Genomic DNA, 26,308 nt, shown 5'->3' on the forward strand with positions numbered 1-26,308 from the left:
TAAAAACAGAAATGGAACAAATCCATGGACATTAGTAAAATACTTAATATGGATTGTGTAGTTACCTTTATGAGTGTTTAATAATTACATAACATTTCCCAGCATTATCCATAGGCTGATGCTGTGACTAATTTTGACCAACAATTTAAAAATGTTTTCCATTGACTCACCAAGCACTGGCCATCAACACAAACATCGAGCGAGCCAGCTTCACATGGGGTTCCATCTTGGACCTTCTCTGTGTGGCGCACGTAGAAACGATAGCCAATGGGGCGGCAGTTAAGTGCACATCTTTGGTTGCCACTAACTGAAAATAAAAAAAAATAAAGGACATGCCATTAATAATGGTCTGTGTGGCATCCTGGGGTATTTCTAATGGAAGACTATTAGATACATGTTTTGATAGCTCTCAGTGTAAAGGTCTTAATTTATCACGGAAAAAGTAAAATGAGTTTCAATAAAAGCCACTGGAATTTAAGTCTAAAATGGGCAGTCTGATTACTGCAATGTAGTTTTGGTTCAGGCACCCTGGGTTTTCAGGGGTATTGAAACAGAACAAAAAAGGTACTATCCCCAAATCGCACCATAAATTGCCTTCGGGTCAAGCTCTCCTGTTACTGCTCCAGGCCCCACATCTTGGGAACCAATGGTTTACTGCTTTAGCATTATATGCCTGTATTTTTACTTGTGTCCTGCTATAAAGGTCCGAACCTCCATTACAATTAGACATCAACTGTCCATTCCATACTCTGCTCACTTACAGACTGGTTCTTGAATGCACCATGTGTTAGAGCTGAAGCAGAGAAGGCAACACATCTACATATTTGTATTTTTGTGTGTGTGTTTGGGGGGGGGGGTTACATGTCCTTTAAAAAGGCAAACGTAGCCTTTCAGACTTGGGTACATTCTTCAAAAGTCAAAACCCTATCTTTCTAGGAGAAACGTTGGGATACTGCCCAGAACACTTTAAGTTGCCATGGTAACGATCAACATCTTCTATTGTTTAGATAGCTTTTATTTCATATTTACAGACCCAGATGCAGCTGACAGATGTTGGTGATATAATGTGCCAACAAAACATTTCCTTGGCTTCTTTCTTCACCAAAATAATCCCAACCTGACAAATCAGTTAAATGCACCTACTGAACATTTTATTGAAAACAGTGAGTGTGACTTATAGCAGGTTGGATTTATCGCCATCTTGAATGTTCAAGAGATATAATAATGGGGGTCTTAAGGAAGGTTCTGATGGACCTTCATGTGCATCTATCTTCTATGAAGCAACTGTGTGCCCTTGATTTTCTACTGATTTTCTACATGAAACTGCGCTACTCCTCATGTCAGGTGACCACTGACAGTCTCCTTCCGCTATAACCATAAAGTAGCATTTCTTCTTCTTAATTCGAACTCCAAACTAAGATTTCCTCATGCTGAAAAGGAAAAAAACCTTCTCTTGAACACATCTGCTGGGTAGGGATTACATTTCATGACCCCTATCTCCATTAGGAGGGGTTTCCAGATTACTGCAGATGCATGCTGGATCGACATGTAGGCAGCTTAAATGGGAAATTTATTTACTGGACGTATCAATGTTATTTAATGGAAATGTTAAAATAAGAGTTATTATTCTTTTAGTTGAATGTATAATCGGTTGAAGAGCTGATGAAAAAAACAGTCCAAAACATCTGCAACGGTTTTTCTAATTGGAAAAAAAATGTAATACTGATGTATATTTATATATACTCTCCATAAATGATCTAGTAAAGTCTGCATTTCTAATACAGAATGCTAAACTTTCAGGCTCTGTAAGCAGAATTAGTTGCCCTTGAGCCCCATGTCCTGTAGCAAAGTAGCAGCTGTATGTAGGGTGCAAAAGAGAAAAGCATTTCTACTGGCCCCATTGATTTTTCAATAATCTCAGCCTGTTAATATGGGGGATATAGTAAAGCAATATGGTACCAGGGAACTTTGGGATGGTGGGAATCCAGTGCAAGGTGAAGATTCCCAACATCTCTGATGGCCCCACGTGTTTCGTACTTCAAAGAGCACTTAAGCTGGCCATACACAAACGGATATTAACATATGAAACAAGGATTTGGTGTGTGTATGGTGGATCCAGTTTGTGCCTGTATGTTACCCAACCACTCAGATTGTAAGCTCTACGGGGCAGGGACCTCCTTCCTACTGTGTCTCTTACCACATGGCACTTATATATATATGTATTTATTGTATTTATTTATTATATCACTCATCCTCCCTGTGTGTAATTTTGTATTCTGTAAGACTGTACAGCGCTGCGTTCCCTTGTGGCGCTTTATAAATAAAGTTATACATACATACATACATCTACGAGACAACCGATCAGGGGCGGGCCAAGCCGACCGGGGGGGGGGGGGGGGGGGCGATTCGATGGATCATTGCCCCCACCGCGTAAGGACAAGCGGTGGGGGCAATGACTAAAGAGAGCGGACTAGGGGTAGGCAGGAGAAGCTGCCTGGTGCCCCCCAATCGTTGCGCCCTTGGCAGCTGCCTCTTCTGCCTACCCCTAGTTCCGGCCCTGCAACCGATATTGCAAAAGCTTTGGATATTGGTCATCTCGACAAAAGATTCTGATCAGGCGTCGTTGAAGGCACCCAAGCAAAATCTGCATTTAGGGCTGAATCGTTAGAATCCCTATTGTTTCTTCCTCCATATCTGACGACTGTCAGTGGAGGGTGGGACCGATCTTTCCTGTGACCAATGGATCGTAATTGTAAGGCGTATAGCCACCTTTAGTCATGGTCCCATAACTAAGTGCCCTGTGAGGCACAAAACGCGTAGGGCCATCAGAGATGTTGAACTTTTTAATGTATTTTTAATCAAAATTTAATTTTGTGACCCTTTCCGAATTCTTAGCAGTGCCCAGATGCCCCCATGTTTTTGCTCCCCGAGCTAAGGGTCTTGGGCTGGTGCACCTGGACCAATTGTTCTACTTGGTAAGTGTTTAACCCCTGTTGTTTCCTGTGCCCTGTTTGCCATTTTGACTTGCATAGTATAGGGTTCCCATCTGCCCATTGTGCCCCCTAGCTTGTGTCTGAAGTATGTGCAAGCTGCGCAAGGTGACTGTAGGGTGCACTGTATTCAATGAAAGGGGCAAGGGGCTAGAATGGTGGGATAGTAGATATAGGAAAGAGAGTCAGTAAATCAGGGCTGTCCAACCTGCAGCTTCCAGCTAATGTAAAACTAAGACTCCCAGCATGGGTAGTATGTGGTGCTGGGAGTTGTACTCTACTCTAGGTTGGATTTTAAATAATGTGGCCCCTTGCCCTGACAACTTGATGGTGAAGCCTTCAAATAAAATCGCTGAGCACACACCAAAAAGTACAGTTGAAAATCTAATACAGTCTGTCCCTATGAAATAAAGGAACAGCTGAGAATAATTACATAAATTGCCAAAATTTCATTTTAATAGCAGATTTATGTGAAACTGGCCACTCGGCTTTCTGGAAGGATCATCGCATTAATAAAGATTTCGGATATCTGCCCTAAAGATGAGTAAGAGTATGCTGCGAAAGCGAGACCTCCCTGCCTTCTGTGGACAGGTTCCACGAGGGGCCCCTTCTGTCCAGGGGCGAAGCCATTGGCTGCCTGGAGAGCTGAAGAGGGCGTACAGCTGCAAGACATCTGGCTGCAATGCTTCCCAACGTGGGCCAGATTCTATCCCAACAAGGTCACTCTGTGTTTTACAGTATATTTTATCTGGCCTGACAAAAAGACTGACTTCAGCGTGAGGAGAGGCAACAGCTGATCTGAAACACAAAAACCCCTAAGTTGTGCCTGGGTGCAGATTTCATGGTCACCGAGGGCTGGTGGAGATATGGAGCCTCCATCCAAATGGCATCTCCGCCGCTCTATGTGAAGAAAAGAACTAACAAAGGCGTCTCTGTTGTACATTTTATTAAGGGAAGTGTTTCTGCCAGCATCTGTAATACTATTATTATAATAACACTAACGACTTTATTGGTTCGGCCTTTGCCAGTCAATAAGAAGTAGCCCCGGTCACGGGACAGCAAGGCAGCTTTACAGCATTTTAGCAATTCCTTCAAGGGCTATTATATTGCTAAATTCCTGAGGAGTTGTGCTTAGCACAGGAGAATATTAATGCTGGTATAGATTTATGGGATATATCTGTACACACTATGGGCAAAGTAAAGGGGGGCTGTTCCTGCTGAATTATGCTTATTAAATAGATAAATGTAAGGTCACAAACTTTAATGGTACAGTATATCTCTGTATAGGATTTAAGCAAAGTAAAGGGGGGCTGTTCCTGCTGAACTGTGCTTATTAAATGGATAAATGTAAGGTCACACATTTTTATGGTACAGTATGTCTCTGTATAGGCTATAAGCAAAGTAAAGGGGGGCTGTTCCTGCTGAATTATGCTTATTAAATGGATAAATGTAAGGTTACACATTTTTATGGTACAGTATGTCTCTGTATAGGTTATAAGCAAAGTAAAGGGGGGCTGTTCCTGCTGAACTGTGCTTATTAAATGGATAAATGTAAGGTTACACATTTTTATGGTACAGTATGTCTCTGTATAGGCTATAAGCAAAGTAAAGGGGGGCTGTTCCTGCTGAACTGTGCTTATTAAATGCATAAATGTAAGGTCACACATTTTTATGGTACAGTATGTCTCTGTATAGGCTATAAGCAAAGTAAAGGGGACTGTTCGTGCTGAATTGTGCTTATTAAATGGATTAATGTAAGGTCACACACTTTTGAATTGTGCTTATTAAATTGATAAATGTATGCTCACTTAATTTTACGTTATATCTCTATACAGACTATAAGTAAAGGGGGGGCTATTCCTGCTGAACTGTGCTTTTTATGGGGGAAAATGTATGTCACTACATTTCTATGGGACTGCTCCTGTAGTTTAGTCCTGTGTTTAGTACAGGGGAATACTTGTGCTACATTGTTCCCTCTAGGGTGTGAGCTTGTATATCAGCATACCAGTACAACAAATGCGTGCTTACATTTTATGGCAAGGATCCAGCCATATATGAGAAAAATAATTAGCCCCCTTCTTTGCCAAGTCAAACCCTTAATGATGTCACATGACACCCCAGGCCACGCCCCATGCTAAGCTCCTGAAATAGAGCTTTTAGCCTTTATGATTTCAGAAAAAGAGATGTAGAAAAAACATGAATGCTCCCACCAGCCATTAAGAAATTTGTAGGAAAGTGGATAAAATATTTAGATTTAATTAGAAAGTTTTACAAGGGCAGGGTATTACTTTTATTGGTCCTCACCCCTTAAACCTACATCCCCTACTTATTTAAAAAATAAATAGTCTAATAGTCGTGCAGTTTAGCTTTAAGCTCTTCTCCATGCTGCTCACTCACAGAAAGAGTCTTGGCAACACACAAATGTAATATTTCTCTTTCCTTCCAACTCCATTGGACTGTCAGGTGTCAGTCCCACATTCTTGGAAAGCAGCGGCTCTGATTGTTAGTCTAAGTCATATTCCAGGTTCTGTGTTCTAGAAGTATGAGCGAGCAAGCTCTGCCAGGGAGGCATAGAGTTTCATTCCCTTCTCTGAATAATAGGCACTGAAATATTAATAGAGTTAAAAGGGACATTAAAATAAAAGATTATGTATTTAGAAAACAATAGAAGACTTGCCGGGAACTTTCTTACTTATTATGTATGAGAGTCATTTTTATTCCTTCAAAATTCACTAAAGTCCCCCACATACAATGTAGGTCTCTATAAAAATATTTTGCACATAAGTAAAACTCTGCTTCATATAAATAAACCATTTTCATAAAATGTATTTGTTTAGTAGTATGTGCCATTGGGTAATCCTAAATAGAAAACTGCCATTTCTATAAGGGCCACCCCCTGGGATCATATGATTCACAGTGCACACAAACAAGCCAAGGCACACATATATGCTAGGCCCCATCAGCCAATGAATGGGCAGAGTTCTGCCTTTTGCTCCCACACTACTTCCTGTTACAGTTAGAGCTGCATTAAAAGGGCAATATTTACTGATATATATATATTCCAGTTTGGCGAGATTCTTTAAATAGGCCCTTAATATGATATAAACTATTTGTTGGTTTAGTATTTATTAGTTACAATTTGTTAGATCAGTCATGGCTGCCTTGGGGGTTATGTGTAGAGTCACACTTCAGATCTAGATCAATAGGTAATGTACTGTTTTTGTACACTGACTGCTAGAAAAATAGGCTTACTGAATATATATTGGGATGGGGACTATGCCAGGAAGCAGAGAAAGGATTCCCTTTCAGGACTATAAATCTAGCTCATGCTATTCATTACCCAGCCAGCCTGAGAGGCCTCTAAAGTGTAAAGAGGAAGAGAGGCCTTGGAATTTGAGAGGGGAGGAGAACATTTGGCACAGTTCCACTAAGAGATTAGTTTGCCCCTTTACCCTGCACTTAGGTCCCTGCAGTGGCTATTTGTAAGGGTGTAAAGCATGCCCGTAGGAGTGCCGAGGCTTAATAGGAAGGCTGGCAAACAGCCAGAGCACAATTTGCTTTCTTCCAATGGAAAGAATTATTTGCTGGTCACTTCACTGGCATTTTAGAGTTTGGCACCAGTAAGAGGATTCAGATTGCAAAATAGAGCAACTGAGCCCTGGGGCTGATTCCCAAGGATGAGACTGGTGGTCTTATGTAAATGACTAAATCTCCTTGTGCTTAAGGTACCGAACTTAGAGTGTAAGCTCTAAGGGGCAGGATCTCACTGCATGCATATACAAGATTTGTAGGAGTGATATTAATGAGATATGTAGTGGGTTATGTAATATCAGGAGCAAAGCTTGCTACACATCTCTATCACTCAATCAGCAGGTAGCATTTATGGTCACCTGTTTAAAACGCAAACTATCTACTGAATGGTAAGGTGTTGGGGGTTTCCTTAATGGAGAAGGATCTAGGGGTTTTTGTTGATAACAAGTTGTCTAATGCCAGGCAGTGTCATTCTGTGGCTACTAAAGCAAATAAAGTGCTGTCTTGTATAAAAAAGGGCATTGACTCAAGGGATGAGAACATAATTTTGCCCCTTTATAGGTCCCTGGTAAGGCCTCACCTTGAGTATGGGGGGCAGTTTTGGGCTCCAGTCCTTAAGAAGGATATTAATGAGCTGGAGAGAGTGCAGAGACTGCAACTAAACTGGTTAAGGGGATGGAAGATTTTAACTATGAGGTGAGACTGTCAAGGTTGGGGTTGTTTTCTCTGGAAAAGAGGCGCTTGTGAGGGGACATGATTACTCTGTACAAGTACATTAGAGGGGATTATAGGCAGTTGGGGGATGTTCTTTTTTCCCATAAAAACAATCAGCGCACCAGAGGTCACCCCTTTAGATTAGAGGAAAGGAGCTTCCATTTGAAGCAGCGTAGGTGGTTTTTCACGGTGAGGGCAGTGAGGTTATGGAATGCCCTTCCTAGTGATGTGGTAATGGCAGATTCTGTTAATGCCTTTAAGAGGGGCCTGGATGAGTTCTTGATCAATCAGAATATCCAAGGCTATTGTGATACTAATATCTACAGTTAGTACTAGTGGTTGTATATATAGTTTATGTATGTGAGTGTATAGATTGGTAGGTGTGGGTTAGGTGTGCTGGGTTTACTTGGATGGGTTGAACTTGATGGACACTGGTCTTTTTTCAACCCTATGTAACTATGTAACTATGTAACTATGTAAGTGCTTATTGGTTGCTATGGGTTACTACTCCTGGGCAAATTTGTGGAAGAACTAGCGTCACCTTCTACCACTGCAGAAAAGTCTAAACCTGCTACTTTGTTTACTTCAAAGGGTTACAGTTTATTTCCATAAAACTTGGAAATATCACTCATAGGCTTCTTTATTCAGTGACTTCAGATACATCATCATAGGACTCTACCTTGATGTCCATCTGCTCCTCATTTATAGCTCCCAGTGGACAAAATGGTTGAGTTCTGCCTGAGATCATGTTACAAACAAGCAATAGGGACCAGTGGCAAGGAATACCCTTACCCATTTGGCTCCAATAACAGAGACAGACCCCCAGCAGAGGTTTCCCCCTTTTGTTACAAATATCTTTCCCAAGATCTCCCATTCATCATTTGAACTGTTCGGGATCTATATCCCAAGCTGTGTTTGAACTGTTTCCCCCCTTTAATGCACTTTTAAAACAAGCAGAAAGATTTTGGAGAACAAACACAGTTATTACAAGGCACGTGGAGCCTCTCAGCCCCAACGGAAATAGCAAAGGATACTGTCAGTTAATTACGTTAATCAGTGCTTCCAAAATAATAAACACAATCAGTTTTAGAGTTATAGTGCATGCTGTGAAAGTTCATTATAATCATATAAAAATAACAATCGCATTCACTCTAAAAGAGGCCATTCTTGGTCTGGCTCATACAGTCCCACAGAGCTGCGGCTCATCTTTACTTCCTTTTGGCAGAACTGAAATTTTCCTTTAGGATTTATAATCCTCGGTCCACCAGATTGCATGCTTATTGGTCAGATAGCTCTGACTGACCATACAACCCCAGATGTTCAGGTAGTACAGACAAACTGGGCCAAACTGCCCAACCAAACCTGGACATGTATGGGAAGCTTAAGGCAGGACTGGGTACATGGAAGTCATCCAAATTTTGTTGAACGACAACTTGCTCCTTGAAAAAAGTATGTATTTCACAACAGGTTCCTGCAGGGCTGAAACAGTCCTGCATTAGTGTCACTTCCTAGAGGGAGGGACCAGACAATCCCTGTCCAATAAGAGGCTGCCAGGCAGCAATTCACACTTGTGTGGTATCGTGAAGGCATAGCTGTCCCAGTGTGCTCCCTAAAATAACCCATCTCACTGGGTCCACCAGTAGTTTCATGCCACCAAGGAGCTTACAAGTCAAGTGCCTGAGGTATAGGTATATGTGGAGCTTGAGCTATAGGTAGATGTGGAGCTTGAGGTATAGGTAGATGTGGAGCTTGAGGTATAGGTAGATGTGGAGCTTGAGGTATAGGTAGATGTGGAGCTTGAGGTATAGGTAGATGTGAAGCTTGAGGTATAGGTAGATGTGGAGCTTGAGGTATAGGTAGATGTGGAGCTTGAGCTACAAAGAAAAAAGGAAATGCTCTGATTCTCGCTATGGGGATGCTCCACACCTGGTAACCTATACCAACCAATTTTGGTTTCAGGAGGTAATATTTTAAAATGAAAAACTGGACCAGTTTTAGAAACATCCCCAGTTCACCCAACCATGACTAGTCACACAGATCATTTTTGGGGGTACACAACAACTGTTCCAGCAAATTTCAGAGGGGACTGCGAGGGGGGAAATTGTGCTTACCTACTTGTAACCACATTCCCCTGAATATGTGATGTACTACACAAGATAGATGTTGGTACTACCAGGTTGTGTGGATCTAGAACATGGCATAGAAATGGCACAGCATAACATCCATTCAAAGAAATAGAACATGACAAGGGTGGTTTGACCCCACATTTCTCCCTGACTGGTTAACAGCAGTACAAACATGCCATATGCCATGAACAGTTAGCTACACACAACTTTCCTGAGGGTTCATCAAGAACACTGCTAGTAAATACCAGTCACACTGTTAGTGGAAGAAATGAACAGTCGGCCTCCCTTGGGAGTGTAATATGAACTCACTAGTATTTGAACTCACAAGCATATGGTTGAAGGGTATTTGGGTTAACCATTACACAGAGTAACTCTTGACAGAGAATAAGAAACACTAAAACACTGACTTAACACTCATGCACAGGAAACTTTATTTATACAAAACTGTCAAATTAATAAAAAATGCAGAATTATACTAAAATAATGGCCAGTGCCATACTATACTGTGTTATGGAAAGTACTAGCCCAGATAGCTGATGGGTTCTGTTTATTTCTCATTTCATGTTCAAATTCTTGCATATGATTCACACTATAAGCCTTTCCAGACAATTTTATAGCAATAGTGACTCACACGAGTGACGGTTCAACTCAGGTATTCATTGAGGTCATATGTTTGAGCACGGCCCTGAATCCACTAGCCTGGAACTTGGTACTTTCCCACTATTCCTTACTAAAAATGCTTCTGCAATAGAAGGGAACCAGGATACCAGTGAATACAAGTAAAATGATCCACGTAATCTTATTAACCAAAAATTCATTAGAAAGCCCCACACAACACAGAAACCCATAACATACCTATCACTGTAATCTCTTCCTTCAAAAAGTATGAATAAATATCTTTTATATTCCAAAATCCAGCTCCAAAACAGTTCTTCTGGCAGGGGAGGAGAGGCTAAAACGTTGTTACAAATTGCAACAACTTCTCCACAGCTTAAAGACAGCATGCAGGAACTACTTAACCCACAATGCATTGCATTGTTACTTGCCTTATTGACATCACCTGTGCAGGGAATTGTGGGGTTTGGAGGATGAAAGCTGAAGGCAGGCTGAGGATAGTCGACTACTGTCGACTAATCTCAAAGTAGCCAGCCAGATAAGCAGGGGAACAGGGGGCAGGGCTTAGGGAACTGTTCCAAACCATATTATGACATTTAAAATCATGAAAAGGCTGCATATTTTAATTGATATATATTGCAAAGTTGCTTTAAATTTTGCTTACTTTTCAAAAAGCCTAAATTGTGTTTGGGTGGAGTTCCCCATTAAGCATTCCTCTCAAAACTGAAGAATGGCACTATAGGCTTACTGCTGCTGTCATTGGGATTCTATATTGCCATGGTTCTGCCAAAGAAAGTCCATGACCTGGTCACACTTTCTTCCACACCAAGAACCTGCATCCCATCCCTAGGTGCCATGGCAGATATGGGTAACCAAGCATTACTTTTTCCAGACTGAATTTATATTCCAGCTCCCCTGCCAAACTAAGCAATTGTAGCCAATAATGAGCATGCCAAGATCCCCTCTGTGTAATAATCCTCTTTATTTTTATATGCAAATCTGCTTGTTTAACATGAAGTAACTAAACCATTCAGACGCCTCCAAGGGAAGTTCTCTGGGATCCGGAGCAGGGAGAACAGCCGGCTCTTGTCCCAGCGCGACCAGACAGAAGTTGACCCAACCCTTGTACACAAAGGGGTCTTTCCCGGTTTGCTTAATCCCTTATGCTTTTCTTTCTCATATGTTTGTTTGCACTCGTACTAGTGGAACACTTGCATCACACACAAACCATGGAGCAGTGTGTTGGTAACAACAGCCCTTTCTCTCCCAAGCTTCCTCGCTTTCTGTCCGACCCATTTTTCACCCTGTTGGGGAAATGAAGCTCTGGAAAGTGGCAGAGTTTCAAGCGTGCAATTTCTGGTTTTCTCCTAAGCATCTGCTGTTTCACATACATTGCCATTAGAACAGGGAGTAGACATGGGCGTCCGCAGAAAATTTTCCAAGGGGGGGCAAGTAAGCTAGTATCATCCTGCAACAGACAAATATATATATATATATATATATATATATATATATATATAAATATATATTTTTTTTTTGCAGGATGATACTAGGGGAGGCTAAAGATGGCCCATACACAGACTGACCTACAGCTAATGTGACACTTAGTGGATTCGCTGCTGGCGTAAAAAGTTAACCTCCCAACTACCTCTTGCCGTTCCCACTGACTCCCAGGGATACTGTACAAAAGTGCGGGGGGGGCTTTTTTGTTTTTACCCTAAAATGTTTAGTATGTTAAAGTATTCATACGCGCATTTCTGTGAGGGGATCTGCAAACATTTGTGTTTGTGATCAGGGCTAGTTCGCATTCAAATTCACTTTTATTTTTAATGGTTTTTCAGTTATTTAGCATTTTGTTCAGCAGCTCTCCATTTGGTATTTCAGCAGCTATCTGGTTGCTAGGGTCTTATTTACCCTAGCAACCAGGTAGTGGTTTAAACAAGAGATGGGAATATGAATAGTTAAGGGGCCTACTTGGAAAAATAAGTAATACAAAATTATAATAATAATAAAATTGTAGCCTCACAGAGCAATATTTTTGGCCCCCATTTGAAATCTGTATAGAGGCAGAACAGGGGCCTGTGTATAGTACCTGGGTATAGTACCTGTGTATAGTGCCTGTGTATAGTACCTGGGTATAGTACCTGGGTATAGTACCTGTGTATAGTGCCTGTGTATAGTACCTGGGTATAGTACCTGTTTATAGTGCCTGCGTATAGTGCCTGGGTATAGTGCCTGGGTATAGTACCTGGGTATAGTACCTGTGTATAGTACCTGTGTATAGTGCCTGTGTATAGTGCCTGGGTATAGTACCTGCGTATAGTACCTGCGTATAGTGCCTGCGTATAGTGCCTGGGTATAGTGCCTGCGTATAGTGCCTGCGTATAGTGCCTGGGTATAGTGCCTGGGTATAGTGCCTGGGTATAGTGCCTGCGTATAGTGCCTGGGTATAGTGCCTGGGTATAGTACCTGGGTATAGTACCTGGGTATAGTGCCTGGGTATAGTGCCTGGGTATAGTGCCTGGGTATAGTGCCTGGGTATAGTACCTGGGTATAGTACCTGGGTATAGTGCCTGTGTATAGTACCTGTGTATAGTGCCTGTGTATAGTACCTGTGTATAGTACCTGTGTATAGTGCCTGGGTATAGTGCCTGGGTATAGTACCTGGGTATAGTGCCTGGGTATAGTACCTGGGTATAGTGCCTGTGTATAGTACCTGTGTATAGTACCTGTGTATAGTGCCTGGGTATAGTGCCTGGGTATAGTGCCTGGGTATAGTACCTGGGTATAGTACCTGTGTATAGTGCCTGTGTATAGTACCTGTGTATAGTGCCTGTGTATAGTACCTGTGTATAGTACCTGTGTATAGTGCCTGGGTATAGTGCCTGGGTATAGTACCTGGGTATAGTGCCTGGGTATAGTACCTGGGTATAGTGCCTGTGTATAGTACCTGTGTATAGTGCCTGTGTATAGTACCTGTGTATAGTGCCTGTGGGATGAAATCTGCAGCAAAAGTTGAGAGTTGGTTCTCAGGTAAAGTTACAGCTGCAGATTCTTCTTTTCAGTCTTCATTTGTTTCCAGTTTGCAAAATCTCCCGATCCCTGTGTGCATCTGTGCTCTGATTGGTCAATTTTACTGTCTGTCAAGGAAGCTGTGCTCTGATTGGAGAATCCACAAGAAGAAAGATCCAATCGGAGCACAGCAAAAACGGGCTTGAGGAGACAGTGCAGAAAGTAAGGTTTTTTTTGCTACTTTTCCAGGGGGGGGCAAGTGCCCCCTCTTGCCCCCTTCTGTGGACGCCCATGGGAGTAGACTATCTATAGCATTCCTGCTGCTGCTGCTGTATTATAAATTTTAGTTTGGCTACAGGGTATACTATACTGAACTGGATTTATATATAAAGCCTTGTCGATAAGAATATTCATCAAATGCAAACCAATTATCAAAAGACAACTGAGACCCTTCTTACATCATTACACCAGTATTACTGCCCAGAATCAGAGACCTTTATGGACCAACTCTTTTCTATGATGGTAAAGTTACCATCTGCTCAGGGAAACCCACAAACCATCTATGACTATCGAGAGGAAATTAGTTTTAGTCATTTTGGAATATTTTGTGGTTTCTGTTGTTTCTGACAATCAAGTTCTAGGCTCAAATGCAACTGCACACGTTGACTACATACGAGTACAGAATACAAAATTGTGTGAGTTATACTAAGCATGTTTAAATATTTAGTCTTGGATGGATCTGGAATGTAATTCTACATAGTGTACCGCTACATGGCAGATGTCTAACCTGCAGAACACTAGTGGTGTTTAAATTTAACTCAAGTGAAGATTGTTGGTCCATTCTAGGATCTGGAATTCAATAACACCTGAGTAACTCAGACATTCCTGTGCTTCAGTCATAACCAGTATTGGCCTCAAACAGAATGACCTGGGTATTTCAAAGATTGGTTTGAAGTTGGAGTTGAAGTTGATTGGCTTGCAGTTGTAGCTGAACAATGGCCCGACACTTGACAGACGTTTTTCAGAATGTACTTGCTCCATTCCTTTAGTTGCACATCTACTTTATTTTCAGCTCAATAGTATCTTAGGGACTGGGGCTCAAACTGCACCACATGCTCAAACCAGTGATCTTTAAAGAGACAAAGTTATGTTTTCATCCCTTGAGTCAATGCCCTTTTTATACAAGACAGCACTTTATTTGCTTTAGTAGCCACTGACTGAGACTACCTAGAGTTACACAACTTGTTATCCACAAAAATCCCAAATCCTCCTTAATTCAGGAAGCCCCAAACACACTTCCGTTTAATGTATAACTTGCATTTATGTTATTTCTATCAAAGTCCATAACTTTCTTATCAACACTGGACCACATTTACTAGTTTGCTGCCCGGTTTTGCCGCCCTGCAAAGTGGCAGCATCCTGCAAGGAACTTATAGTTTTGTACAATTTAGTAGCATTAGCAAAAATAGAGACAATGCTAACCTCCATTAATAAACAAATTACAAAGCAAAGGGCCATAGACAGACTCGTCAGGTTTGCCACCAACAACTGTGGTCCAATTAGAAAATAGAAAATGTTCCATTCCTTTGTAATACTGTATATCCTTCAGCTAGTTCTTTATCCAGTTACAAGTAAAATATCAATATGTAAATATATCAACAATCAGTGTTGATTACAAAGAAAGAATGCTGGTTTTATTTGGTTTTCCATGACAGAGGTTGGTTACCACTGAAGTTGACAAGAAGGCCTCAATGATGTTTTTATGCCAGTACTTCTGTACAATTCTAACTCTAGGGCTGGGCAGGGGAAATACATTTTTCACAGCTTAAACATAACAACTTTTTTTCTGAAGTGCATAAAAGAAGTTAATATTTGATCCATTTTAATTGTTTTTAAATGGCTTTTCTCCGATGGCTTGTACTTTCCATAGGTTGTGTTTGTTGAGAGGCCCCAGTTTTCCTCTCCCACACACACACAATGTTTGCTCATGTAATTTTGCAAATACCCGTAGAGAACAAAGAGCGATGTGTGTGAGAAGAACACATGGCCAAGGAGATGGAATGCCTGCTAGTGGATAATGATGGACCTTTTCAGGAAACTGTCATTTCATAATGCACTCAATGGAATCAAGTGCCCTTATCCCTCAAGATCAACAGTCTGTACAGTAATGATAGATCGATCTCCAAGAAGGGGCAAATACTGCCTACTTCCAAGGCACAAAAACAAAGACATAAAGGAGGTGAATATTATAAAGAGGGATGGAGATAAGTGTGTCATTTATTTGTTAAGAACCAATATAGACACTTCACCAGCTCATTCCACTCTAAGTTAACATTTGTACCTGCTTGTCATTGAGATTGAGACATTGCTGTGACCTGACGCATACACTGTGCTTAAGAGGTTCAAGGCTAGTACAATATGTCTGACAAAGGAGACAATACTACTACTGGGACTGGGACTGATGTGAACGATGCAACTGAAACGCAACATGAATGTGCTGGCATTATAAATAACAGATAACATATAAATAACTACAGAATTATTTTGATACAAATTGGAAGTAAGTGATTCTGAAACCAAACCCTAAATGGACTTAACCGTACCTCGTTCTAATCACTCCAGACCATAAGGCTCTGTTTTTTTACAACATATTACAGTTGCTGTTTTTTGAGATATGGCAATGCTACTGTATATAAGTTAGTACTGCTGTGAGGCCCTGAGTAAAAAGCAGTTTCAGTATATATATGTGATTCCAGTATATACTGGCAGACCTGGGAAAACGAAGCCTTTTATTCCATAATCCCATGACTTCATACATAGGTCAATGTAATCACCTTTATGGTCAGCATCAGTATAGTCCTAACCAATTTTTGGGTAATGTTTGGCCAAGATGCCACCAGTATAAGCCTACGTTTCCTTTTATTTTTATTTATATGTTGTCTCCTTACCCTTTCATTTCTCTGCAGATATTGAGTCAGATTCCATTTGATGAGAAAGCCATCTTCTAATTCAATTCCAGATTTTCCCGTAAACTTCAAAGGAGTTTTCTCATGATAAACCATGAAATAAAGGTTTCTCGTCAAACCAAATCTGGCTTATTAGCTGACCCACCTGTCGCTCTTCTCCTCCAATTTCTATTTTATGTTTCCAATTTTTGTTGATTATGGAGAATTATGATTTTGAACACTGATATTATTTATTTATTTTTTGACAGGGCTCCAGAGCTTAGCCTTTGGGGACCTTTAAATGAAATAAAATACAATTTTCATTATGATCCTGCCTGCAGAAACCTATTTACAAGCCTGCTTGTGAGGTTTCATTCAAGAGCTGTTCTTCTTGTTAACTGAGCTACAACAGCTGCCCTTGGACTTCCTCGCCAGAGGTTAAGTCAATGGATGTTTGCTCATTTACAGTAAACAAGGGTCACAGTTATTATGCAGGAAATATTCTTCAACTTAAGTCAAGCAACACTGGAAAATAATCTAAACTCTAAAATATACTAAACTTGTTCCGTAACATGTTACAGGCTCTTGATTAAAGATAGAAAATATATATCACACACAACCCTCAAAAGTGCATGTTAGTCAAACAATAGGGCCCTTCTTCAGAAGTGAACGACAGCTGGGAAACACCATTAGCAGGATTATCAGATATATGCAACAAAAATTTAGCTACCAAGAAGTCAAGTGTCAAATGCCATTTTTTTTACTAAATGGTTCCAACTGTTCAACTGTTGCTTGGGTGATATTTTACAGAACTGAAACACATGTTTCAGCCAGCCTCCTAGTGCAAATATAATATACATAGTAATATAAGGATATTATAAGTCACTTAAAGAGTCCAATGACTATATAAAAGCACAAGGCTGGTTTTATACAGGTCATGGAACTCAAAGGTTACTTATAATATCTTCATATTTTTCAACAGGGGGTACTTTATATATTATAATACACAAGTTTCAGTTAATCATGTGACAAAAATGACATTACTAAGCACTGATTATAACTGATGAAATCAATAAGCATTGTTTATAAGGATATAATTTGCAGGATATTAATGGCACTTTATATCTATTTTATTCATGGTACTATATTGCTTCCATCAGAGGCAAGAAGAAAACTTCAATCACAACAGCACCTCTAGCTGGAAATATCCATGGTGCACCTATTCATGTTTATAAGCACAAATATTATATGTTGTGCTCACATGTACACAAAGTATAGATAGATAAATGATTTTGGTAGGAAGAAACACAGTGTAGCTCTCCAAGACAATGCAGAACCCAGAAATGTCCTGGTATGTTCTTAGCTTAGCGCAATCAGTACAGCTAGCGCCTCACCAATCCTGGTTATATTAGATTGGCCCATCTTGTGGCCTGGAGTTAATCATTGAATCAAATACCATTATAGTCCCTGAGTGAGATCTCTTTGGATCTGTAATCTGGTTTTCCAGGATTGTGGTTGTAGCTCCCACATGTACTATCCCAAAATGTAAATGTCAACAGCTAACACCTATCTTCCCATCAACAGGCGTTGTCCATCTCCCCATCTGCTTTGCTTTCAGTGTCGCTGGAGTTCGGTAGTTGAACAAAAGTAAAATTACCCACCATTGATCTTGGTATCCATACTGGAACTGGAAGAAATAAAAACCTGAACCCAAAATCAATGCTCCCGCCAGCACTCAATTAACAAAATATATAAAAAAATGGGATAAGCCCACATAGATCTTAATCCACAGTTCTATATAAACTAATCAAATGCCTTAATTGTAATTATTTCCATTTACATGGAGTACTTATAGTATATTTCTTACTGTCACAAATAATTTCATTCTCCCTATTGTTGATGCGAAAGCTACAAAACTGGCATTTAGAGACAAATTCAGAGACACTTGGAAGTGCCCTGTGCAAGGAGACATTGGCCTTCTCTGTAAACCAATTGACATTTGAGTTGCGGTTGGGTTAAGATGAGTTGAAGCTTTGTGATTGGTTTACCAATACACTATAATGACCATCTATCCACTCTATCGCTTGCTACAGTTAACAAGCTATTTTTCCTAGACGTTATATTACAGCTGGCACCTTGTACCAAAGAGATATATGAAATAGCTGAGCGATATTGAAGCCTTAATTACAAATGCACCTGACATATTTCTAGAAAAGCTGTTGACATTCTGATAAAAGTACAATTTGTTGCTTGTCTCCCCAGCACACACAGATATACGGATAACTAAAGTAAAACATTGCCTGAAAAATGGAGCTGAATAATCCCTCCAGCTTAGCTCTATAAACATCCACTTGCCTAGGAGCAGGGCAGACACTGTGTATCTGCTAGAATAATAATATCTGCTCTAGAATAAACTGGCGCTTCTGGCCTAATCTCCCTGATATCCTGCACAGAGTTCACATTATAGCAATGGGCACTGTAGAGATAAGCGCATAATTCTTGGCTCCTAGGACCTCATGCTTTAATAATGCGATTAATTTAATTTCCATTAAAAAAACAAATCCCTCTAATTCTACATGTACTCATGTACAGACACTGCAAAAATGGGGTTGCTATAAAAACGGGGAAGCTTCCACTTTGGGTTTGCAAAGCTTAATATCCGAAAAGCCTGGAGCCGCACCGAGCCAGGACAGCCATTAGCCCTTCTGCTCTATATCAAGATTTTGCTTTAAGATGACCTAATTATTGGATTTATAGACTCCCAGAAGGGAAAAACTCAGTTCAATTTGGCAGTTCCCTGTAAGAATCATTAGAAAAGCAAATTATGATTTCAGTTCCCTTTACCAAAATTCCAGCTATCCAAAAACATTGCATCAGAGGAGAAAAATGAAGGCAGCAGTAATGCATTCCCAATTGTAAACAATATAACAAATGTCAGTTTGCCAAATAAGCAAATTATTACAATTTCTGCTGCCATAAAAATAAGTAGAAAATAGCAGAAACACATATAGGCTACAGGTAAAATGCAGGTTTCTTATGTTTGATAGGGCACTAGAAAGTACTGAGATATATATACTGTTACCCTGAATGTACTATGCAAAGAAATAAAGTAAGCTTTATAAAGCTTTATTGAAGCTTTACGATTAAGTCTGTTTTGATTGGTAGTCTCTGCCTTACAGTAAGTGCTGCATTAGGGAGACAGCAGTAGCTTAGGGAGATTTATGGTTGGAGACCAAAACCAGCAATTGTGCTAACAGAACTCTTATCCCCAGTATATGCTACACAGGAACCAGTGCTACATGACACTGCAGTAGATCGGCAGTGAATAGTAGAGCTCTAGACACAGGGCCAGAACTAAAGGTGGGCAGAAAAGGTGCCTGCCTAGGGTGCAACGTTGGGGGGGGGGGGTGCTTCTGCCTAACCCTAGTCTGGGTTTACTAACCCTTACAGTAGCTTTCCCCTTGACCCCCCCCTCCATCCGTGACATCAATGCGCACGTGCCCGCACCAGAAGGGGGCAAGATAGGTGAGGTGGCCAGCGAGACTGCGTAGGGTGCCCGGCCACTGCTTAGACAACTAAAGAGCTCATTTATATCAGCAAGCACAGTTAGCAAAGTGCAGTTTCAAGTGCATAATAATAAGTGCAAATAATTTTTTTTCCCACAATGCAGTGTTTTTTTCCAGAGTTCAGGCATCATTGCAAACCCAAACAGGCATTTCTATTGATTCAATTGTGGTGCAACTAACACAATTGCGTCCAATTCACCACACTGGATGCATCTGGGCTTGTGCACAATTGCACCAATTTGAGAAGTCTGTCTGGTGTTCTCTAACATTATTTCTGGTGTTTGGCATGTACAATAAGTAATGAGTGCGCCCTATTCTTTCAGAGCAAGTGCGCTGCGCCTATTGACACAGTGAGCTGAGGGAATGCTGGAGCTTCTGACTGGTCTAGAGGTGGCGGTACCTCATGGGTTCCCTTGTGTCAATAGGCGCAGCAGAACTTCATTTGGAACACAAGCAGGGAGGACTGAGTGGCACAAAGTGCAAGAAACACATTTGACACAAGTAGCTTTAATGAAAGTGGTTTTACTCACAATAGACTGTGGGGAAGAGCGCACGTTGCACACTGCACTTGTGGATGTGGATGAGCCCTTAAAACTCACATACTGTAAATGCAAAATATGTGAGTTTCCATTTAACACTTCCTCGATGACACTGCCCTCCTCGCCTTCCTTCTCGCTCCTCAATGCCTATAATTGTGTAGCCTGTGTATGGGCATTGGCATAAGATCCCCTATTCACAAGATTTTGGGGAGATACATAACTTAATAACTGTAATCACAAAATGGTGCCTGCCTGCTTGCTGAGATTGTGAATTCTAAGACTGAAGGCAAAAAAAATTATTTATATAGCACAAGTAAAGTTTATTTTGCTCAACTAATATGATAGAAAAGGATTTGGAATTATTTCTTATAACAGTGCCTATGTTCAGTTTGAAATATTTTTTATACAAGCAGCTTTACAGACTGGACCATTATATATCAATAGCCAACACACAATGATACTCGAGGAGATCAGATTTTCGGCATGAGATGATTTCAGCCTCCGCCCTCAAGATTATCTCTGCCCATAAGATTATGGTCCATAAGGACATTCCTAAAGAACAGATATTCCCTAAATACAAGGAGGGGTTTCTTCTGACTACTTACCACTAAATAGAAATTAAGATGTAGGATATTGTATACTCAAAACGCTTATTCACTGCATATTTGTAATTATATGCAAGTGAAAGCTGAAAAATGTTTCCCCTAAAATAAGCAACTGCCAAATCAGCTTATGAGCAATCCTACTAGGGGTGCTGCACTCAGTATGGCAGCTCACGTGTAGTTCGAAATAAATGCATCATATGAACTACTTTATTCGGGTTTGCTGAGATTGGCAGGAATAAAGGCTGACTTAAACTCTTTATAAACATGTTCATACTTTTAAGACAAAGATTACATTCGGGTGGAAAAACACTGCCACATGCAATAATAGCTGTGATGAAATATGGAAGAGAGATGTGTGAAACAAATGGAAGGCTAGCATTCCTTTTTCACAGAAATCTTTAATCCCTTCACATACCTTTGCTTCAAAACAAGTCCCCGGCTAAAGCTCCCATGCCCCCGCAGGCCGACCTTACTGTGCCAGCAGGCATTGATGGACCACAGCTGTTAAGCCAGATTCTAGGTTCTGGTAAGTTCTGGAAGCTTCTCCCCTCCTGTGGGCTATGCACAGAGGGCAAAATGGTTCTCAGTAGCAATAGGTTTCTGGGGGTGGCACTTTAGTAGCATCTCAGGATATAGGACCCTCTACTGTTTACATGTGTTCCAGTGTGATGTCTCTTTAGTCTTTGTGCCAGTATAAACTGTGCAAAATGGGCTATTTACATTGGGCTAAGAGGCTTCTTTCATGTATACTTGGCTTGCACTGTAATCAAAGCATTCAGCAGTACAAAAGCTTCAAACATGAGCAAACAGCCAGCTGTTGTCCTACATTAGATACAGTATCGCTTCACAGCATATAACAGCCCCCTGCATGCAGAAGTCTTATAACTCCTCTAATATTTATTATTATAAAGCATCCAACATACTCTGAAGCGCTGAACATTCGCACTAAACGTACAAATACTGACCATTACAGGTGGTAAAGAGGGCCCTGCAGCATTTATAAAGATATATTTTACAGGATTTTCATGGCTCCTAGGAAATACAATAACAAAAACAATGGGCACCTAGATTCAGAATGGCTTTTAAAAGTCCAATTGCAAAGTCCCCTTGTGATTCATGCAGAGATGGCCTACGTCTCTAGGAAGCAATGTGAGCCACCATTTTGTGATGTTCTATGTCCCTCTTTGATCACCTGACAGGAAACAATGCACTGTAACAAAAAGAAGTGTGAGAGTAAAAGACACAGCTCTGTCTATTCTTTGGCTGATAAACTAGCAAACATGTAACCTCTTTAGCCTTCTAGAGCCAAATTATTTGACCTATAATCAGTATATTGCTTTTAGGGCCTAAGGGTGTAGAAAAACAGTGTAAAATGAGGGTAAAATTAATAGAAGAGTATATAAAAGCAAGGTTTCATTGTATTTTCACACAGAAGTTGGAAAGAAGTTTCTGGCCAGTACTTCTTCTAAATAATCATTAGTACTTCTTCTATATGGGTGGAACCCATAGCAACCAATCATATCATTGCTTTTAATATTCCGACTAGGACAGGAAATACAAACTGCTAATTGGTTGCTATGGGCGATATCTTCCCTCTACTACAGGTATAGGATTTGTTATGCAGAAACTCTTTATCTAGAAAGGTCAGAATTACCCAAAGGCCATATCCCATAGACTCCATTTTAATCAAATAATTCACAATTTTTACAATTATTCACTTTTCTTCTGTAATAATAAACAGTACCTTGAACTAGATCCCAACTAAGATATAATTACCCCTTATTGGGGCAGAACAGCCCTATTGGGTTTATTTCATGGTTAAATGATTCCCTTTTCTCTGTAATAATAAAACAGTACCTGTACTTGATCCCAACTAAGATATAATTACCCCTTATTGGGGGCAGAACAGCCCTATTGGGTTTATTTCATTGTTAAATGATTCCCTTTTCTCTGTAATAATAAAAGAGTACCTGTACTTGATCCCAACTAAGATATAATTACCCCTTATTGGGGGCAGAACAGTCCTATTGGGTTTATTTAATGGTTAAATGATTCCCTTTTCTCTGTAATAATAAAACAGTACCTGTACTTGATCCCAACTAAGATATAATTACCCCTTATTGGGGGCAGAACAGCCCTATTGGGTTTATTTAATGGTTAAATGATTCCCTTTTCTCTGTAATAATAAAACAGTACCTGTACTTGATCCCAACTAAGATATAATTACCCCTTATTGGGGGCAGAACAGCCCTATTGGGTTTATTTCATGGTTAAATGATTCCCTTTTCTCTGTAATAATAAAACAGTACCTGTACTTGATCCCAACTAAGATATAATTACCCCTTATTGGGGGCAGAACAGCCCTATTGGGTTTATTTCATTGTTAAATGATTCCCTTTTCTCTGTAATAATAAAACAGTACCTGTACTTGATCCCAACTAAGATATAATTACCCCTTATTGGGGGCAGAACAGTCCTATTGGGTTTATTTAATGGTTAAATGATTCCCTTTTCTCTGTAATAATAAAACAGTACCTGTACTTGATCCCAACTAAGATATAATTACCCCTTATTGGGGGCAGAACAGCCCTATTGGGTTTATTTAATGGTTAAATGATTCCCTTTTCTCTGTAATAATAAAACACTACCTGTACTAGATCCCAACTAAGATATAATTAATCCTTTTTTTGGAGGCAACTAAATTCCCTTTGGGTTTATTTAATGTTTATATGATTTTTTTAATTGACTTAAGGTATGGACACCCAAATTACAGAAAGGCCCCTTATATGGAAAACCCTAGGTCCTGAGCATTCTGGATAACAGGTCCCATACCTGTAATACAATTTCCTACAAATCCATTTAGGGAGTGGGTGGCCACCATAAATACAATGCAATCAAGCTGATGCAATAAAGTAATTAGGTGCTGTGCTTGGGCTCATTTTTCTTTTTTATCTTTGAGCAACAAGCCCAACAGTAACAGTTTCTGTCATTGTGGAATGTGGTATAAACTTCATAAATGCCAGACTCTATGCAAAGCACCACAATGTAATTGGTCCAATTCTGATCTTACTGTATCTGACATCAAAGTCCCAGAGATAAAGAATCCATTGCTTGGGATACAGCCCAGCACTGAAGATTATCTGATCTGAACAACCGCAGCGATGTTGTTTTGTAATACTGAGTAATAAACTGGGCTTTGATTAAAGACAAAATATTTGCCAAATCGATTGCTGTTTTTTCTGTAAACATTTGCAGCTCATTTGTCATTAAATGATCCAGATCAGTTTATGTTTTTCTTCATATGATTGAAATGCAAACAAGTAATAAATAGTTAGAATGAGTTTGCCAGCTCCGCCCCCCCAGCCCCATTATTTCTGCTACACAAAATGAAATAAGCCAGTTACAGTAAAGCAGTGCTATCCAACCTTTTATATGCGATCGGCCAAGTACCTGACAGAGCACAGGCCTCAGTTTATAGCATCAGGCAACTAGAAAATTGCACCAATTGGCACAATTAGCCTTGTTTTTCTGTACAATGTTTTTCCCAGAATTCATTGTGCCCAAGGCAAAACGTTGTGACTGCCACAAGGGCTGTGTCGGTACAATAATTTTACTTGTTTGTAAATCTGGCCCTAGTTTCATCTCTGTCATTATGGTCAACAGGTAAGTGAGGTATGGAGGTTCTTTTTGCATTGCTTCAGCTGCACTAAGCCCTGTACAGGCATGGGATCCCTTATCTGGAAACCTGTTATCCAGAAAGCTCCGAATTACGGAAAGCCTGTCTCCCATAGACTCCATTTTAATCAAATAATTCAGAATTTTAAAATTGATTTCCTTTTTTTCTGTAGTAATAAAACAGTACCTTGTAATTGATCCCAACTAAGATATAATTACCCCTTATTGGGGGCAGAACAGCCCTATTGGGTTTATTTAATGGTTAAATGATTCCCTTTTCTCTGTAATAATAAAACAGTACCTGTACTTGATCCCAACTAAGATATAATTACCCCTTATTGGGGGCAGAACAGCCCTATTGGGTTTATTTCATGGTTAAATGATTCCCTTTTCTCTGTAATAATAAAACAGTACCTGTAATTGATCCCAACTTAGATATAAATAATCCTTATTGGATGCAAAACAATCCTATTGGGTTTAATTAATCTTTTATTGATTTTTAGTAGACTTAAGGTATGGAGATCCAAATTACAGAAAGACCCCTTATCCGGAATACCCTTGGTCCCGAGCATTCTGGATAAAGGGTCCTATACCTGTACTTAGAACTACACATAAGCTGTTTGAATGAGGTCTGGCATCAAAAATAACCTACATTGGGCAATATTGGGAAACATCCCTCTGGTTGTCAGCATTAAACAGACAGAAAGTCTTATTTTTCCAATAAAGTTTAGGGCATTATATCTCTGATATTCAACTACCCACTGGGGTACTAACCCCACTATTCCTCCAAGGTGGAGCTTACTTGTTGTTCTGTGGGTCACCTCCTCTGCAGCCTGCCTATGCCAGTCTCTGCCCAGTCAAACTGCCCGTTCCCAAGGTGCCAGTGCCACACATACCAAGATTATTTATAGTAGCCTATATTATATAAGAGCATATTTTCTTTAAGCAAAACAGTACCTTGGTATGTAAACAAAATAAAACATGTCAGCACCATGTCAATGGAAGGATTATGGGATTATTTTCTTAAAATACCATATAGCAGGACACATAGTAAGTTGTCAGTCTAAAGCCTACAGCAGGGATTTGCAACCCGTGAAGCTACAACTTTGCTAAACCACAACCCAGCATCCCCTCTCAGTTAGTAGTTGGCGGGCCATAGAATGAATAACCATCCCAAGGTTCCCTATCCCTAACAGAGAGCATATTTTCCTATTTATAAGGAGCATGGTTTCCCTATAATCCCAGTCTGCACTTAAAGTGCACTTTTAGTATATTATACAATGCCCTATTCTAGCAACTCTGCAAATGGTCTTCATTATTTTTTTTTTATAGTTTATATAGTTTATTAATTATTTGCATTTCTCTTCTGCCTTTTCTTCTAGCTTTCAAATGGGGGTAACTGACCCCAGCAGCCATAGACAATTATTCTTTAAGAGTACAATTTTATTGTTATTGTCACTTCAATTTACCTTCAGCTGCCTGGTTTCTAAGGTAAATAAGACCATAGTAACCAGTTAGCTGCTGAGAGGCCAAGCTGAAAAGCTTCTAAACAAAAAGCTGAATAACTGTAAAACCACTAATAATAAAAAATGAAGACCGGTTGAAAATTGTCTCAGAATACCAATCATACTAAAAGATAATTGAATGTGAACTACCACTTTAAAACCCCCAAATCCTACTTTAGCTCCTGTTTAAAGGAAAATCAATCCCTCAAATACCAGCAGAATTGAGCAGAATATGTCTCCGTGGAAGGTACAAATCAACCCAGGGATTGTTCCTTCTATGTAGAATTCCATTAAATGAGGATATACCTTACCTTCTGGCCTACTAGGCTATGTAACATAGTAGGAGGTGCAGCTAAACCATATCAGGTACTGCACCATCCTTTAGCGTCCATCTGTCTGCCCATGGAGAACTGGGCCAGTTAAACGAAAGAGGAAAACATATTCTTTTCTTCAGTCTGGGGCCACATTAGCCATAACACATTTGG

The 26,308-nt window shown here is 40.1% G+C and overlaps 1 protein-coding gene across 1 annotated transcript in view; it reads right to left on the bottom strand.

Annotated features, from left to right (window-relative positions):
* The window catches only part of adamtsl4 (ADAMTS like 4), a 111,859-nt gene that overhangs the window by 24,355 nt on the left and 61,196 nt on the right, over positions 1-26,308 (bottom strand). The window contains exon 6 of the mRNA XM_002935457.5: positions 171-307. Within this exon, the coding sequence (XP_002935503.2) occupies positions 171-307 (137 nt within the window). The remainder of the gene's footprint in view (positions 1-170; positions 308-26,308) is intronic.

This window comes from Xenopus tropicalis, chromosome 8, assembly GCF_000004195.4.
Source record: "Xenopus tropicalis strain Nigerian chromosome 8, UCB_Xtro_10.0, whole genome shotgun sequence".
NCBI lineage: Eukaryota > Metazoa > Chordata > Amphibia > Anura > Pipidae > Xenopus > Xenopus tropicalis.